At 46.6% G+C, this 19,356-nt stretch overlaps 1 protein-coding gene across 1 annotated transcript in view; it reads right to left on the reverse strand.

Moving 5' to 3' along the window:
* Itga9 (integrin subunit alpha 9) overlaps positions 1-19,356 on the reverse strand; it is a 321,363-nt gene that overhangs the window by 259,599 nt on the left and 42,408 nt on the right. The window contains exons 6-9 of the mRNA XM_005317430.4: positions 12,804-12,933; positions 10,353-10,438; positions 8,009-8,077; positions 3,272-3,409 (exon numbers count right to left, since the gene is read on the reverse strand). Coding sequence (XP_005317487.2) covers positions 3,272-3,409; positions 8,009-8,077; positions 10,353-10,438; positions 12,804-12,933 — 423 coding nt within the window. The remainder of the gene's footprint in view (positions 1-3,271; positions 3,410-8,008; positions 8,078-10,352; positions 10,439-12,803; positions 12,934-19,356) is intronic.

The following is a 19,356-nucleotide window of genomic DNA, read 5'->3' on the forward strand; positions in this document are numbered from 1 at the left end:
GAGCCCAAGATGCACTCTAGAGGCCAGGGGACTATCACCTCGACAATGACTACATCCTCCCATCCTATCACTCCACAGACCAACCAGCAAGCCACCTGCCTGCCTGCCCCCACAGTAACCCCTCAGCCTTTCCTATGACATAACAATTTCCTCAAAGTTGTTTTCGAGGGGTAAACATTCTTCTGTTTGTTTTCTCCTGTGCCTTTTGGTACCAGTTCATATCGCCATTTTGCAAGATGCACGTTATTAGCAATCTCAATGGAGGGGATCATAGTTCAGAAAATCCAGGAACCCAGTAGTTCCTGGTCAGGGGGCTGTAAGATACCTAACCATGCTGTCTTTCATGCCTCAGGAAAGAAATTCTGAGCAACTATTAACAGAGAAAAAGGGGTCAGGGGTGTATGGTGGCAATAAAAGCCATCTAAAAATACCCACTCTCCCCCCCAAATCATTGACATGTGAATACTAGAGGGTTAAAATGCAGTCTTAGGTTTAAAGGCGTAAGAATATATAAACCTTCCCCATTGTAGAGGCATTTTGGACACACCATATACCCACAAACCATCCCGCGAGGGTCTGGTTTTTGTCTCGACAAAGATCTTTCCCTATAAACACACCCTGCAATGTGGAAATAATAAAGATGTGATGATTTCTTGAGTCGGTGAAATCCCCACCCCAAAACACAAAAGAGTTGTCACTCGGTATCTGTGGGGTGTTGATGACAGGATCCCTTTAATTCTAAAATCTGCAGATGTTCAAGTTCTTTATGCAAACTGGCATGGTATTTGCATATGACCTATGCACACTGTCCTGTGTACTTTAAATTATTTCTAGAGTATTTATAAGATCTAATGCAATGTTAATGCTATGCAAAGAGTTGCTGTACTGTATCATTCAGGGAATAATGACAAGAAGAAAGTCTGTACATGGTCAATACAGATACAATTTTTTGTGCACATATTTTCAATCTGCAGATACAATTTGAGTCTGCAAAACCCACAGATACAGAGGACCAACTGCATGTGACTTCTTCCTAGTCATGTGATGGGGAAGAGGAAAGACACCAGCACGTGATTCCTTCTATGTACCACGCATTGTCTGTCCATCTCCTCATTCAGACCCGAGGTCCTTTCCCCCTTCACAGATGAAGAAAACTGAGGCGCCAATTATAAGCCATCTGTTCATGTCACTGGCTAGGAACTGACAAAACCAAGATTCAAACTCAGGCCTACCATTTTTTCCACTTTTTCATGCTGCCTTACAATCACAAATCAAATGGAATAAGCTTGAACAGAAGTAATAGGGTGACCTACAGCATTCAGGCATATTGGGTGAGGAAAGTTGAGGGGCAAGGACACACGTGGTTGCAACATGCCCAGAGGAAGTCTAGGGGAGATTATCATGCTCCAAGATCCCACCTCCTTGCCAGGCATGGTGGCACATGCCTGTAATTCCAGTGGCTCAGGGGGCCGAGACAGGAGGACCTGGAGTTCAAAATCAGCCTCAGCAACTTAGCAAGACCTTGTCTCTAAATAAAATATAAGAAAGGGCTGGGGATATGACTCCGTGGTTAAGCACCCCTGGGTCCCATCTCTGGTACCAAAACAAAACAGAAACAAAACAAAATGCACCTGGCTCCTCTGGACACAGTCAAGCTGTTGGATTTAAAATCCATGCAAATGCTTGCCTCCTGCAAACATAGCAACAGCCACAAAGTGCCCATTGCTCTCATCTACAGAATCATGTCAGTCCTCTCTGCTCTCCCTCCCAGGATGTCAGTGGGGCTTGCAGGTGCCCAGAGCATCTTCCCACCCAGGTTTTAGATCCACCTTCCCCCAAAGTCTGCAAACATCCCAGGCAGCACAAGGCTTAACATTCCCTGGCTCTCCTCCCCCTGCTGGCCCTTCCTCCTGGCATCTGCCCACCTGATAAAAATTAAACACCACCCTCTCCCAGTACTACCGTCTTGGTCACTGCTTACCAGTACCCCTTTTTTTTTTTTTTTGCAGGGGGCGTGTACCATGGATGGCACTCAGGGGCACTTAACCACCAACCCCCTTTTTGTATTTTATTTAGAGACAGGGCCTCACCAATTGCTGAGGCTTTGAACTCATGATTCTACCTCAGCCTCACACTGGGATTACAGGCGTGTACCATCATGCCCAGCAGATTTTCTATTAGGAAAGATTGCAATGTCGCCATTTGGATAAAAAAAATCTACACAAGCATCACCACCCAGAGACTTGTTATGAACATTCTCTGTGTACCACATGTGTTAAGGTTATTTGTAACATATAATAATTTTCACTGTTTTAAAAAATATTTTTGTAGTTGTAGATAAACCAAATGCCTTTTTTTTTCCCCTCAGATTTTTATATGGTCCTAAGGATCGAACCCAGTACCTCAAATGTGCTAGGAAAGCACTCTGCCACTGAGCCCCAGCCTTCATCCTGGCTTTTTAAAACACTAAGTATTTTGTCATGCTACCTAAGGCGTGGGACCAAAATGCAGTTATTGAACCCTTTTCTTCTCGTTGAACACTCTAATTCTAGATCCCCGAGATGCCGCTCTCTCATGGGCCCTCCACCCACCCACCTTCCCTTGGCTACAGAGGGACAGAAGCATCTTTCTGAATCTGTCCCATCCCTTTCATGGTTTTGCACAATATGGGACATCATGATTACAGCCAGAGGCCACGTCATCAGCCTCCACCATGAATTAGGGGCCCTTCCGCCTCACACCTCAACCCACTTGCCCAGTCCTCTGCCAGGAGTTCTGCCCGAGCCCAGCCTATCTGCCTCTTTCCTCTAGATTCCTCCCAGCTATCAGGGCCACTGCCTCCCCAGAGCGCATGTCTACACACTCTCAGAAAGGCAGCATAACCTAGAGAGCTCTGAAGCCAGCTGACCAAGGTTTGAATCCCAGCCTCACCACGACTTAGCTGTGTGATTTAGGGCATGTGACTTAACCTCTCTGGGCCTCAATGTTTCATCTGAAAAATGAGAACCCTGGACATCATGTGTATGTTGCATTGAAATCACTCATGGGAAATAAGGAAAAATAGTCCCTGGTAGAGAGTCAGCACTTAATAGTCTTCCTGGCCTCTGCCTGTTTGCAGTTATAACACTGTACAAGATTCTCCATTAATGGACCGTTAAGCTTCTTCAAGGCAGGAATTAGGTCTTTACAGCTCCTGGGTAATGGCCCAGTGCGTGCCCAGAGGGTGCTCAGCCACTTCCCCACCCCCCACCTTGCCCAGCACATTACTCACGTTTCCTTTGTTGATGTAGACGGTGACCTGCCCCTCGTCTCTGATCTCAGAAAACATGGGGGCCCCCACCAGCAGGTCGGAGAGGCCGTCCCCGTTCAGGTCAACTGCGCATAAGGAGGAGCCGAAGTAAGAGCCCATCTGCAACCAAGTCGATCGCAACAGAGCATTCAGTGTCCGCCCTCACACACGAGGCCCTCGCTCTCCTCTGGCCCGTTGCCTTAGGCACGTCTGCTCCCAGCCCCTCAGAGGCAGGATGCCTAGGCCAACGGGGAAGGCTGGCTCCCTGGGGTCTTCTGAGCCTCAGGACACCAAGGCTCACAGGCTCAGCAGGCCCCTGTCCTGGAGCCCCATTCAGGGAAGGCTAAGAGGCCAGTCCCTGGAGGACGTAGCACTATTTCTTTAAATCAAGCCGAGGTTGCAAATACAGGTGACAACCAGGAACAAGTGCCCACTATCAGACATTTGACAAGGCCAAGGCAGCAGGAGTATGGAATTTCACAACATGAGGTGGACATGAAATGATGGTTACAGGCCGGGTGCCGTGGCACACGCCTATGATCCCAGTAGCTCAGGAGGCTGAGGCAGGAGGATCGCGAGTTCAAAGCCAGCCTCAGCAAAAGCCAGATGCGAAGCAACTCGGTGAGACCCTGTCTCTAAATAAAAATACAAAATAGGGCTGGGGGTGTGGCACAGTGGTTGAGTACCCCTACCTAAAAAAAATGATCGTTTCAGGGGAAAATGGATTATCCTCCCTGCATTCCACCCCACTGTTGTGCCTACTAGAGACTGGTCAGGAAGGAACGATCTGAGGAGACAGAAAAAGGTACAACTCAAAGCCTGTTGGATGAGGGCACAGGTGCCAGCTTCTGTAGGGCCTCCCTCAGGCACAATTCATCCAGTACCTGTGGTTTTACATCCAGAGTCTCAAACCCAACCACTACTGGGGTCCAGGCAGGTAACAGGACAGGTGTGAGAAACCTAACAGGGTACGTGTGCTTACAGGTGGCAAGGGTCAATTGTCCTCCGTGTCTGATAACAGGAAGTAGAGGAGACTGCGGCAGGCTGGGGCCCACAGGGCTGCATCCCATTTTCCCCAAATTTAAAACTTTATTTGAGGGACCTGTTTTATAAATGCTGACAATTTATTTGTATTAAAAATGATAAATGAATACTGTACAGGCCAAATAAAAACGTGTGCAGGTTGTAACCCTTCTAGAGACAGCCAACTTGTAACTTTTTTTTTTTTTTAAAAGTAAGTCCTTTTAAAATACAGGACAGGACTCTGGCTCTGCTGACCCGAGGAGCACATTCTCTGGCTGTCAGAGTTGTTTGTTGGCAATGGACTCAGGGGAGGTGCAGAGAGGTGGGAGCACTCCAGTCGACTTCCTGGAGAGCTTTGAGGAAGTCACTCAAACCTTTCCCATTCCAGGGACAAAGCCGATCGCCCCACTCTCCAGGAAGGAGGACGTCGGAAAGATTTGAGGAGGACGGGGAGGATAGAAACCAAGTTGCCAGTCACTGATCCAACAGCCTCTCCAATCTCCCCAGCTGAGCTCTAGTAGAAAAAACTGGTAAGACACAGGCAAGGCCAGGAAGAGCAGAGCCAAGGGCTGCTCTCTCTGGCTGAGCCCCAGGGGAACTGCTTCCTTCGTTCCAGTGGGCTATTTAACTTGGCATCTTCATGGATGTTAGATCAGAAACCCCTGTAGGGGAAGTTTCCCATCTCAGTTTTGAAACGCAAACACGTCTCCAGTTAACTCAACAGGGCATCAACACAGCTACGACAGGCTTTGGGGTGAGCGATCCCTGACCCCACCTCTCCATCAATCTGGAATTACAGGGGCGGGCATTTGTGTTAACATCTGAATGGCACACATATTGATCATTTCTTATGTGCACTATTTTGGGGATATTAACCCATAAAGACCAGAATCGGTTTTTCATTTTTTTCTTCCTTCCTAACAGGATACAAAACAACCTGACCAAATTCTAGGCAAATAAAAACTGGAGTGAACTAGGGGCTGGCTGAGGGGGAACTCTCCTCTCTGGGTGTGGCACGGGGTAAAACCAAAGCACCCTTGGAAAGCCTGGGGATCATGTCCTCTCCCTAGGAGATAATGGAGAAGTCAGAGAAACAGGAATATCGCATTTCTTCAGGCAAAAAAAAAAAAAAGCAGAATAAGATGCAGAAAGAGAGGTAAGGACCTATTTCAAAATCAGAAGGCTGATGAGGCGTGTAAAGCAAGCTGGAGAAATTGGCAGAAGAAAGGGAAAGCCACAGAGCCAGAAGGGTGAGGCCGGATAAGGAGAAAATACAGAGTGGGGCAAAGGTTCTGGAAAGATGAGGCAGATGGCTATGCAGCTGGGGGCCTGGAGGGTCAACATCTGGACGCTTCTGTCCCCGAATCAGGGAACCTAACGTATCTTGTCACAATCAGGGAACCTATCATTTATCTTGTCACCATCAGGCATGTCTCTTTTGGAACCAGATGGCATTAAGTTCTAAGTTTGGACAAGGAAAAGTTCTGAAAGATGTCCCTGAGCCTTCTCACATCTACCCCTCATAACTGACCAACATCTGGGAACAGGTGGGTGGCCATGGAAGTTATCATCCAAACTGGGAGGTTTTTCAAGGAGAGGGGGTGCAATCAATTGCTAATTAGGCCATGACATACACCAGGACCCCAGGCACGAATAGGGGTCCCTGTGCTGGGCAGAGAGTGGAAGAGGAAGATACCAGGAGGCACTGCCACAATCGAACAGAAAGATGCTCAGAAAGAATTTTATGCTTTCAAACCCAGTACCTTTAAGGGGAGGGGACAGTTTGTACAGTAGACACACACACAAACCCCCATTCATGGGGAGGTTTTTTGGAGAAAGATCTAAAAACGTTAATCTTAGTAGTCTTCACACCCACTATGCTTGTTGGGGCCGTTTTGATCCACAGCGGTATGGGGCTATTTCTTTTCTAACTTTAGGGGCAGTTGGAAAGTCTTTTCTGCAGAATAGCACACTAGTCCCTTTTCAATGCTGCTGCCTCTGGGGTTTTGGAAATGTTAAAAACAACACAAGTCAGCGTGGTTCTCCAAGGAATAAAGAACCATTCTGAGGAAAAAAATGCAAAACCAAGTTAGATACTGCATTTTTTTTTTATTTTAAAGGTTATGACAACTACATACTAAGTGTGCTTATTAAGGTTGTTAGAATTGCAGTGGTGTGCAATTTCAGTCTCAACCACTCAGAAGGCTGAGGCAGGAAGATCACCTGAGCCCAGGAGTTGGAGGTCAGCCTGGGGAAGGTAGTGAGACGCTCATCTCAAAAAAAGGAAAAAGGTCTACTGGTGGAACGAGATAGACATCATTACCCTAGGTACATGTCTAAAGGCAGGAATGGTGCAACTCTGTGTACAGCCATAAAAATGAAAAATCATGCTCCATTTGTGTACTATGAATCAAAATACATTCTTCCATTATGTATAACAAATTAGAATAATTAACTCTAAATGAAAAGAAAAATAAGAAGGCCTACTTGTGAGATTTTTTTTTTTAGATCTCAGAATATGGTTTACACCAGAATAGCATGAAATGATCCCAGGCTGTCATTCAGCAAGTTTCACTTAACAACAGGGAACAGAACTGGGGCCAGAGACATGTGGCCCAAGAAGGAAATGATCATTTTCCCCCTCATTTCAGGATGATGTTAAGTAAAATCACCTTTTGGCATTCTTCCGTCTCCTAGAGTCTCCCTCCCTACATCTCAGGCCTGCTGTACGTCTTCCCAAAAGCCCAGTGAGGCCTCCAAATTACACCACACCCCTCCCAGCCTTAACTGCGCCCCCTAGAGCAGCCAGTCTCAGCCAAACCTTCCTACTCGCCTAAAGCCAGGCACAACTGTGCAGAGCTGAGAAGCCTGCAGAGGAGCAGAGCTTATGAATCAGAAGCCTCTCTAACCAGCTTCATCTACTATGCTGAAATACAAGGAAAACTGTAGGAAACAAGGGAATCCTGTAGGAAACAGAGGACCAGGGACAGGGTGGGAACAACATAGGCAGATGAACCTTCTCCAGGACTCTGGTCAGGCAGCTTCCTGAGCTACTTCTATATCAAGGTTCCAAGAGGAACTGGATGATGTCTGGGTTTTCTTTGTATGACAATGGTTCTCCCAGCATTGACAGAGGAGGGCAGAGGGTGCAGACAGAGGAGGGCAGAGGGTGCAGGAAGAGGGGGCAGCCTCAGGCTGGTGAGAGAGACTGAGGAGCATTTGTCCTCCTGCACCCTTTAAACAGAATCACTGGTGTCTAATGGGTTTGCTACCTAAACCTAAGGAGTGAGGAAAACAATCTAGTTAGGATGCAAGCAACGACTCAGCTGTACCTGACCTCTCTGGAGGCGTAGATGAGAGGCAGATGGAGGAGGGCTAAGGTGAGAGGTGGAGAAAGGCAGAGATGGAGCAGGTAGCACTTGGACAAAGTGTCTAGACTGCAGCCACCTTTTAAAATGCTATGCGTGTATAAACTCATCTTGCTGCATGACAGTTCCTAAAATGATCATGAATCCCCTAAAGCCTACAGGTCACACACACATGACTGAGAAAGTAAAGGCACCAACACACAAGTAGAGCTGTTGTGTAAGCATAGGGCTGAGGCAGGGCCGTTACCGGATTGTCTAAAAGGAACCTGCTCCCACATGATCTAATCTCTCAAACAAACAAAATAGTCACTTACACCAAGAACCTCACCTTTTTACCCGATGCCTGAAAAATTTTCATCAAGGTGCCTGATCTTCGGTCCACTCTAAAAATATAAACCTAAGAAATAAAAAAAAAAAAATGGAGTTAGGATGAAGCAATGACCAATGATATGGACCAGCATCTTCCTGTCACCTTAGCTCTGTTTAAATCAGCTGATGACAATGAAGACACCACCACAAGTTCTTGCCTAAACCATCCTGCCCAAAAAGTATCCTTCAGACCTGAGGCAAAAGTGTCACCAGCACTGATCTGGAGCAGCCACGTCTGATTAGACCAAGGAATACCCAAATTACTAGTAAACAACTCAACACTCAGAGGAAAAATGTCTTTTCTTCCTGAAAATGGTCCTTCAATCCCTTTAGTTACACCTTTAACAGGTATAAGACAAAGGGATGAAAGAGCATTTTAGCCAAAATTCTTCTCCAAAGTGATTCCACATACTGTAAGTGCCATAGAGTTTATGTGGGTAAATATGAGTTGAGGCTAGAAAATGCAAAGTAAAGCATTAAATTAATTCCTGCATTGGGTAAGCCTTTACCATGGGGATTTAAATAACAATGAATCTCGCTGACATTTAACTTTCTAAGTGTACCCAAATATGAACTTCTTTTTCAAGTTACATCTTATGGACTATCTCATGAGACTCAGGGTAGGGGTCTCTCCCCTGGGTAAGGAACTGCCATATTAGCGTGAAGGCTTTTGCACCCCAACATGGGAAATGGATACCAAAATCCTGAAGGCCTGAGGTCTGTTTTGGGGTCCTTGGAGAGCAATTCTACATGAGCCCTGGTCCCTGGGCATGTGAGATAATGAGCAACTCTGTCCACTACAACCAATTTCCCCAGTGACTCTCAGGTCATGAAATTGAAAGCAGCATTTTCTATTCTTTTTTTTTGTTAAGTAGATCCAGGACTCCTTTCTGGCGCTCTCAGTTGTAAATAACCATTCTTGCCTTCAGACCTGACAGGGACCATGCAACATCCCTGTCATCTGAAGGAGAAACAATACAAAGCAAGTTTTCTGCAATTACCGAGAAGAGAAAGTCGCTGTCATCAGCACAAAGGTATCTGTGAACCAGGAGGTAAGCAATTTCACCGCCTGACAGAGAAGCCTAGTGACAGACAGTTCCTCCCCGGAAGACGCCATTGAGGCGGAGACAGCTCTAAGTGCTCTTCCCTCCACCGTGAAGAGGAATTCTTGCGACTCAGACTTGAAGTTATCAAAGTTCATGTGCACGATTCCTTGTCCACTGCATCAGGGCCCTGGTTTATCCGATTCGACCTCTCTCCACAGTATCAGCCTAGGGGGAGGGAGGCAGACTCTGCAGAAATATGAGCAGTGGCTCCTAAGCCCTGCCCAGGAGGGTCCACAGAAATGGCCCTCGTGAACACACCTCTGTCATGCCCATCAACTGCAGTGTCTCTCTGATCTGCCTACCAGCCTAGCTGCAGGGTCCCAGCAACAGTGGTCTCAGCCCATTTGGCCTCTCTAGAACTCAGAGCCCATTTCTCCAAGCCACAGACGCAGCAGCCAGACTCTACCACAGGTCCAGCCTTGGGGCTGTGGATCCAAAGTTCATGCCACTGCTCAGTCTTCCCCATCAGACGAAAATGCAGATTCCTTGCCCATGTGGACATCCCCATTCTATGATTCCTATACCCTGAAGCTAAACAACGAACACAGCCCCCTTGGAGGCCATGATTCCCAAAGTGAGTCGGATAGACCAAGACCCTCAGGTCTGTTCTACACTGTGGACAGACTTTAGAGAAAGTCAGAACCACATATTGCTAGAACATCCTTGGGTTCCACCAGTCTTGGGAACCCAATGTTCCTTCTGAAACACTGAGGAAATAAATGGGAATCTAAACATTTTTTTTAAAAAAAAAAAAAGGGCCTAAAGGTAGCTGGAACTCTCCTGATTCTATTTAGTCAAAGCCAAATCTGGTAAAGTCAGGAAGGTGGGGGATTTAAAGTTGGACAGCACTGAATACTTCTTTGAAGGGCACCCTGATGCCAAGGGGAGTCTTACAAATCATTCTCTCTCCCTCTTCTCTCTCTCTCTCATACATACACACACACTTAAGAAAAAAAGAAAAAACCCATGAGAGAATAGACGGTGTGAACAGTATTCACACTCTGATGATGCTTTCAAGGTCATCTCTCCAAAGTTGTTGGAATGAGACTGTCCAAGGGTTCCTCATGATTTTGCTTCTTACCCACCAGTCACCCAAGAGAATATTCAGGTCCAAGTCAGTTGGCAAACCCCTACGACAGGGCAGCATGCTCCCCTCCTCTGTCTGATCCCAGGTACATCACAGGTGTTTCCCCTCACCTTTCCAATGCCTTCATCCTGAGGGGCACCTCCTACCACATCGGTGGTAGATGGGTGAGAGAAGCGGCCAGCGGTCACTGCATAGCCTAAACAGGATGATGGAAACCAAGGACAAGGTTGAAGAAGGCAGCAAGAAAAAATATTCATTGGATTCAAAAGAAAAAAAAAACATTTTTTAACCAAGTTTCATTATCTGGGCAGCTATGGTCCAGTTATTCTTAGAACACAAATGGAACCAGGGAACAAACTGGCAGCTGTCGGTCTCCTCATGTTTAAATGGCACGTATCACAAAAAGCCACATTCACAAGGACCCTGGGGCAGGAAAGAGTGCCGAGTATCCTCTCCAGGACTGGTACTGTGCTAAACGGTCTGTTTTTTCTTTTTCTTTTTGAGATGTAATTTTCATAAAGTACATGCATCTGAAGTGTAGACCTTAAGGAGTTTGTACACACTTACATGACCATGCTATCGCCACCAGGACCCAGAAAGTGAACATAAACCAAGAACCACAACCCCTCTGGAAGGTTCCTCAGCCCCGTAGGTGGCCATTATTCTGATTTTTATTATTTATGATACTTGATACTCATCGATGCTGTTGCCTGTATTAGTGCTTTGTTCTTTCCATTTTTGAGTCCTGTCCCACTGGATGAACATACCATCTCTTTCTCCTCCTGCTGAGCATGTGAATTGTTTCCAACTTGGGGCAAGGAAAGCTGTTGTGGGCCATTTTTATATATCTTTGGGTGACATTTATTTCAATATAAAACTCTATGAAGAATGCGTGATCATTTCTTCTGTTTACAGATTTGCAGATAGATAAAACGTGTCCAAATTCACAGTCCAAGTGTCTCCTGCCTTCTGAGGGCCTTGCTTTACAGGCTGAAGGCACTCCTCTGGCAGGCAGAAATGCTAGACAGGTTGCCTGCATCATGTTCCCTGGTCTCACCATCATCCTTGAACTCTAATGCTGTGATCCTAAGTTATTTGAGTTTTGTGATGATTCATATCAGCCAGGATCTCCATGTGGCCAATTTCTCTCAAACTGATGATTTACATTGCCTGAGAGTATCCCGAGTGACATACTCTCAACTGTCTCCTGTTAACACTTGTAGCAGATAAAGGGCTCCGTTTTGTACACAGGGAGAAACCACAGACCAAGGTTCATAACACATGTCTGAGGCCCCAAAACCCCCATCCAAAGTGGGCTCTCTTCTGCCCTCTTCATTCCGAGTCAGGAAGCATGTATTCAGCTCCTGCTGTACAACAGGTATTGTACATACCAACTCCTGGGAATGAGAGAAAAACTCCCACCTTGGACGTGTGCACAGCCCAGTGAGGGGTTTGGTACCAGTGGCAGATGCTGTTCTGGCAGTATACACAGAGAGGCAGCTCAGTGTTTAGACCCTGCCTCAGAAACAATAGATGTATACCCAACTCTGGGGCTTATGACCTTGGAAAGTTACGTAATGTAATGGTCAGCTGTTTCACCTACAAAGTACGGATAATAATGGCAAACTCAATTTCAGAATTAAAAGAAATAATATACAAAGCCCAGCATAGATTAAATGCTTAACAAACGACAGACCGAGGAGCTATGTGAGCACAGTAGCAAATGCCCCAAAGACTTATTAAAGTACTGTTGGGTCTGTGCTGCCTGGGGGCACACTAATGGTCAGAAGGGAAAAGGTGATTCACCAACTCCCTGTCCCCATCTAACAAAGAGATTTCAATGACTCTATGCCCAAAGAGTGGCAGGGCCTCCGCTGATTAGAGTTATAGGTACTGAATGTGAAAGAAGATTGTTTTGTTATTATGAGACCTTCCTAAATATAGTTCTAATTCCAGTCGGGAATGGCAGCCCTCAGGCCCTGGGTTGAGTCCTGTGACCATCCTCTCCCTAAGCAAACATAGTTTATCTCTGTCTTTAAATGGGCACTATTTTGCCCCAGCATCTTCTTTGCCTGATGGCTGCTAAATTAAATTGTACCTCTCTTCTGTTCTAGAAGACGAAGAGGGTTCAGCAAAGTAAGAAAATTTCCGAGCCTTCAATTAAACTTCAACCTGGGGTGCCACTTGTCATGATAATTTCTGGTAATTCTTTCTATCTGTGACTAGGAAGCAGAGACTCCATCCCCAAGGGATGTCCAAAGAATAATACTAGGATTCTATTGAGCTCATTTTGCATCTGATCATCTGAACTTGAGTGATTGCTAAAACAAGGAGATAAGACAATTGAGCCTCCAGAGGCGGCTTTTTAATTAAATCAGTTTTAATTCAGCTCCCTCTTCTGTCTTCTATGCGAGTTGCTAGAGGTTCAGGTGTTCTAATTAAAGAACTAGAGATTGAAAAGTAAAAGCCAACCAACTCTCCCTTCCACCAATAGAACAATAACCGGTAATGGCTCCCCCATTTGTCTCTCCTTATCTTGCCTCTCCCCCCCAGCTACTCACCCAGGTAGGTGTACCGCCTGCTCATGATCGCTTCATCATTCAGCTTCAAATAGGTGTTGTCCGTGAGGTTCAGCACTTTGATCGTTCCAGCCCAATAAAATGATCCGGGGGCGCCCATCACCACCAGCTCCTACCAGAAAGATCCAAATGTAAACGGGGAAGCCAAGAAAGGGATGAAGAGATGTAGTAAGACCACAAGAACTTGGAATGAAATTAAAAATACCTCACCATGGGTTTTTTTTTTTCCCAGCATATCCATTTTAAAAAAAAATTTACCACATTTCCTGGCATTATAGAATCTATTGTCCAGTTGGTATGTCAGGAATGAAGAGGCGAAGTTAACTGAACAAGGGGACAGAATGAGTGACCCACCAACCACAGATGGAGCTATATGCATTTACTCAACCTTATACCAGGATTAATCATGAAAATGGCAAACAAGGGTGGCGTCCTGCAGAATTCCGGGGAGAGCACTCGGGCAAAGACAGCAATGCATCACCTAGCCTGGACCCAGGCCCACTATTCAATGGCTCCATCCAGGGCACAGCTGAGCTTTACAAAAAGTGTGCACTAATGCCCCGGGAAAATCCCCTCCAGAGCTCATCTCAGCTCCTCTTCTCAGGAAGGGTTGCAAAGGTGGGTTTTCTGGCCACAATGGCCCACTGCAAATTCGGAAGGACAAAAACAAGAAACCAAAAAGCCAACTAAGGGAAGTTCATAAACTAGAGAGAGAACAGACCCACAGGCAGTAAGAGACAGTAGCCCTAACTAAAAATAGACTCCAGAATACAGAAGACACAGCTCTCGGCATTTAAATGATGGGAAAATGGTCCTGCAGGCACAATCCTGTGCTACAAAACCATCTGATGACCGATACTGATGATAATCCTAAATGCTCCAAAACAGTTCAGTTACCTTGGGAAGTCAACAGATATCTGCATGATCTTGCCCACAAGATGCAGCATTTAACTGTGCCAAGTTAGAAACAACCTGAATGTCAATAAGGCTTCTAAACTATAACACATGCATTCAACAGAACTTAATGCAGTATTAACCACACCACAGAAGACCTAATGACACAGATATTTACAAAGTGCTGTTTAAAAGAATACATAAAGCAATATATATGCTGTCAATCATGTTTTATAAAAACAATGAATGAACATGTGCACAAATTCACAAAGACCAGGGGACAGGTCATAAAACATTTTCCCCAGAGTGCTGGAACTATGGACATCCTTTCTTTCACTCTTAGTTTATTTTTTCTGTGTTTTTAAAAATTTGAGAACAGACTGTTTTCCAAGAGCACAAGTCTCAGGTAAAAGTCAGCCTGTCAACTGTTCCAAACATATCGGCTCCCCTCCTGCCAATTCCCCCCCAGACTGTACACTTGGGACGCTCTGCTCTTTGACTCTCCATTCCTGCAAGGCCCTCGTGCGTCCTCTGCCCGAGTAACCCTTCTGCAATCTACAAAGCCCAGCTCAAGTGTGGGAGACAATGTTGGTAAGAAAGAAGAGCACAGGTTAGGAGTCAACTCATAGAAAGTTCTAGAATCAGCCAAAAAAAAAAGACTATGGTGATAAAATTCAGAACAGTACAAAAGAGGGGCGGTATTATCTGCAAAGGGACGTGAGGAATTTTCTACAGTGGTGGAAATGTTCAAGATAGAGATGACATGAGTGTGCACATTTATCAAAATTCATCAAACTATATTTAGATGAGTGTGTTATTGGATGTATTGAACACAAAAGACTTGATAGTCAAAAGTTCTAGAACAGTTAATTAAACACTGACCAGGAAGTCACCTCACAAAAAAATGCAAAATTGCCAGTGAAATGACATCTTACAAGTCTTCCAGTGAAGCCCCCAGAGGACTGAGCCTGCACTGGGATAAGCAGCAGCAAGGTCTTGCACACATTAGAAGTCTCAACAGGGAATCTCCTTTTGATTATTTATATTTTCTAAAGTATCTGCACTGCCAGAAGAAATAAAACTTATTTGTCCAAGAAATAAATCATTTTTTCTGTACTGGGGATTGAATCCAGGGGTGCTTAACCACTGAGCCACATCCTCAGTTTTTTTGTTTCTGTTTTGTTATGTTTGAGACAGGGTCTTGCTAAATTGCAGAGGCTGGCTTTGAACTCGTGAGGTCTCAGCCTTCCAAATTGCTGGGATTCCAGGCATACGCCACCATGCAAAATCACTGATTTTTTTTATTCGACAATATTTACTAAGTACCTACTATCATGTATGTAGAGCTTGTGCTACATACAAAGATAAGGTTCCCTGGCATGACACACTTAGGATAAGGCACCATGGAAAACCACAAGATAACTGTGTAGGCTGACGAAAGCTGGTTTCTGACAAGTCCCTGGAGGCTGGTCCCTGTCAGAGAGACATGAGTTTCTGATCATTTATAAAGTCACCAAAGGATTCTTGGAGTGCAAGAGTCTGCAAAAGCCAGAAAATTGGGGAGGAAAAGATAGAGCCCATGGGCAAGAGGGTGAGGCTTTGAACAAGGGAGTCTATCAATCTGGGAAGAATCGGGACAATGACTAGGGAGTGCGTGCAGGTGGAAGGAAAGTCCCTGCCTAGATTCTGGTCTGAATGGCTTGCTTTTCACCCCTCAGGAAGGTGTGGACGAGGCTGTCAGTGAACACTTCATTGGAGGTTCTGAGATTGACACCCCCTCAAAGGCACTGCCAAGATAACCTCAGAGGTATCTCTGCCCTTTCTGCACTCAGGACCCGTCACTGGGAACACACACGGTGGGGCACGAGTTCTCTCCTCCTCCTGACCCTTGCCCGTTTGGTGTAAGGGCCTGTGCTCCTTCTAGAAAGCTAGGAGAAAGACAAACCATCGGTTCATCAGAGGACAGAGACTTTTTTCCTGGCCTCCAGTTTGGAAAGGAATTTGCAGTCAAGTGCCCAAAAACAAAGGGCGCCGAGGAATGTCATGAGTGATGGCCTCGACACCAGCTGTATACACAGCGTGGAGCGTTCTCCTTCTGCAGCTTTTACAAGACAGAGCCCCGAGAGCATAGGCACAGGGCTGTCAAGGCTCTGCAGGACACGAGGCATGGACAGACTGCTTTCTCATTTAGAAATTAATCCAGGATCAAAGTGGAGAAACAAGTGTCTACTGTACCTCTGGGTTCTCTCAATCTACAGAGAGGAGAAGGCAAAATAATCGCATTCCTTAGGAACTTTTGAAACACATAGCTGTTTTCTTCCTCTGTCCTCTTAGGGTTAACACCGTCTTTCCCTTCAATCCAAATTAGATCAACTGGGACCAAGCCTGTGACCCTCAGGGCTGGGCTGGGAGGCAGAGCGTCTTCCGGGAAATCCCTTGAATTTAGCTACTTGTGTTCATTGTGGATGTTGTTTCAGTGGCATTCACAAGTGTCAGGAAAATGGGATCAAAGCTTTGCTTCCCACCTCCCAAGGAACAGCCAGTACAAACGTCACACCCCAGAACCCAAGCTTCCCCTCAGGCGCAGGCCACCACTGCCTAATCACATCAGGAGAATCCCATAAAACGGTCTGGGCCTTCTCCCGAGGTGCGTTTTACTAGCAGAATCTCCAGAGGCACTGGGACCCCTGGGTGTGCCTGAAAGAAGCCACAGGCTCTTCTCTACCCACTCCCCAGAGGGGACCCTCAGGAAGGCAAAAGAACGCAGGGATCTACGACAGAAGTCCACGCTTAGGAAAGTTCCACCCAGTGGTTTCCAATGGCGGGGTCACCCCCAAGTCTTCGGTTGGTACTTAGAAGTGTCTGTCACCTCCATTGCTCTAGTCTACGAAAATAAATAAAGTCCCCGGGAAGCTCTCACCCTCAATGATGGGCTAAAACTCATGTGGTATCCGTAACTCAGAGCTTTGATAACCTCAGGGTCACTGACCCACAGGTCAAGCAGGACCCTTGGGCCAGAATATTTGGGGCCAAAGCGGCTACGTCCAGGATGGTAGGGAAGCCATCCGCCTTGGGACGCAGCTGTGTGCCCCAAGAGAGGGACAGACAGATCAGCTCCCAGCACAGGCAAGTGATGAGGTCAGCAGAAGGGCAGAGGAGGGAACAGCGCCTGCGCCACCCCTTCAACCACATTTCCTGCTCAGCCACAAACAGCTGAGGTTCCAGACACAAGGGAGGCAGCGAGTTCAAAGACCTCCTGTTTAAGGAGGCCAAAGGCCTGGGAACCAGAGTGAAGGCTGAAATCCCAGATGGGCCAAGAGACAGCAGGCCGGGGTCAGAGGACTGAGCAGCAGCAGCAGGGGGACCGCCCACGCCTCTCCTGCCCCTCTAGACACTGTGTCCCCACTTCTGTTGGTTCTGAGCCCAGCCAGCACATGCCAAGACACTGTGGCTCCCTTGGGCTCTGAATCCCAGAGGCTGGGGTTTCAACAGGTCCTCTCAGGTCCACGGTCATCCCAGGCTTGCCCAGCCACTTGGGCTTCTCTTCCATACCCAATGGCCTCCCAACTCCTCCTTCCAAGCCCTCCTTCCAGCGGCCCCATGCCCTGCCTTTCCCGATTTGCCAGCCGGTGGGGCCACACTGCCGCCTCCCTCCCTCCCGTGTCATGGTGAGTGCCGACTTCTGTGACAAATCAGTCCTCCTCCCACCATCCAAGGTGAAGCATCTCCCCGCAGCCCCAGGCTCAGCACACTCTTCCCCTCCAAGACCAGCAAGGGCCAAGCCTAACTTCCTGGCTCAGGCTAGGGTCCAGTACTTGTGTCCAAGGCCTCTTATAGGAGCAGCTACGAGCATGTCCCAGCACCTCACACTTGTGTCTGAACCAGAGGTCCTCCTCTTCTCCACAAACCCAGCTCAACACCTCTTTCCTCTGCCCCACAGGGCTCTGGCCACCCAGCCCATGGACATGTCCTTATTATTCTCTGATGACCCCAATCACTTTATTCCAAAAGTGACACTCTACCCTGCCCTGTTGCCTCATGGCTAGAACACATCATGGCCTCCCTGTCTGGCCTCCCTCAGGAGCATCCTAATCCAAAGTCCTGGGCACACCCACCCCAAATGGCCTTTCAACACTGCCATCCTCCATGTTGGTCACCCACCTCTGATAGTACAGTGGACCCCACCGTCTATTGGAAGGAGTCATACTGTACTAGACCTGCTGCAGGACCAATGGCCAGGGCAGTTACACAGCCTACATGCCGAGAGGGAAGTGAGTCAAGTCAGCACGTGGCAGGACGGTGTTTCAGATCAATGGGGATAGGAAAAATGGTTCCACAAACCAGCGTCAAAACCAACAACTATGCATTTAGGAAAACAATACAGTTTCTACTACATAAAAAGATATAATTTCAGAAGGAGTAAAGATACTCATCTCTTTTTTAAAAATCTGTAAAAGGACTAGAATATAGGTGAATAATTTCATATTCTTAGAGATATCCTTTACTAATTAACACAACTCTAGAATCCAGAAAAAGTATATTTGACCAAACATGAATGTGTAACACTAGTACAACAGAGACACACAAAGCAGTGTTAAAAGAAGCCGAGCTGGGCACGGTGGCGCATGCCTGTAATCCCAGTGGATTGGGAGGCTGAGGCAGGAGGATCAGTAGTTCAAAGCCAGCCTCAGCAACAGCAAGGTGCTAAGCAACTCAGTGAGACCCTGTCTCTAAATACAAAATAGGGCTGGGATGTGACTCAGTGGTAAAGCGCCCCTGATTTCAATCCCCAGTACCCCAAAAAGAGAGGGGGGAAAAAAGTACGACTGCTCAGAAATTTTTTTTCCCAATAAACAAGAATGTTGAAACTATGTAACAAGTTTCTACAAATCAGCAAAGAACAACAAAATCAGAACACTGGACTAAGAATTACAAGTAATTTACAGAAAAATACAAATGGCCAATGTTTAAGAAAGATAACAAATTATACTAATAATCAGCTCATGGGACATTAAAATGAGATTTCCTTTTCCAATGGCAAAAATTGTTAACATTGGTAAGAGAACGATGGGACAGGTGTGATGGAAGTGGGAAAAGTGTCAATTAGTAAACACTTTTGTAATGCAATTTTCCTGAATGTATCAAATTCTGGGTACTGCTGGACCCTCCTACCCATCTCCTCTATGCATGCACTTGTGCACAAAAAGCCGGTCGCCAATCTCCAGCAAGCTGCCACAGTGAGACTGTGGCCTGTTCGTACAGCATCTCTCTCACTGCAGCTGAAGGCAGTAAGCTGAGGCTAGGAATAGAGGAGGCTGGAAAAGCAGGCGGACCTGGGATGCGGGATGAGGGGAGGCATCTGGATTTTATTATAAGTGAATGGGAAGATACTGGACAGTTCGGAGCAAGAAGCAGTGACACTTTTGTGCGTAGAAGGTCCTAAAACTCGCCTGTCAGGAGGGAAGGGTGGAAGCAGGACAACAGGAAGGCTCTGCAGTGGGCTAGGAGCAGAACAATCACAGCTGATTTGGGGGGTGCCAGAGGATGTGGAGAGAAACGTGTGTTTGCACGATAAGTTTTGAGGGCAAAAAGGGTGGGACGTGCTGGTTGCCGATACCCCAGTGAGAGGGGAATTTTCAAA

Source organism: Ictidomys tridecemlineatus, chromosome 2, assembly GCF_052094955.1.
Source record: "Ictidomys tridecemlineatus isolate mIctTri1 chromosome 2, mIctTri1.hap1, whole genome shotgun sequence".
In the NCBI taxonomy this organism is placed as follows: Eukaryota; Metazoa; Chordata; class Mammalia; order Rodentia; family Sciuridae; genus Ictidomys; species Ictidomys tridecemlineatus.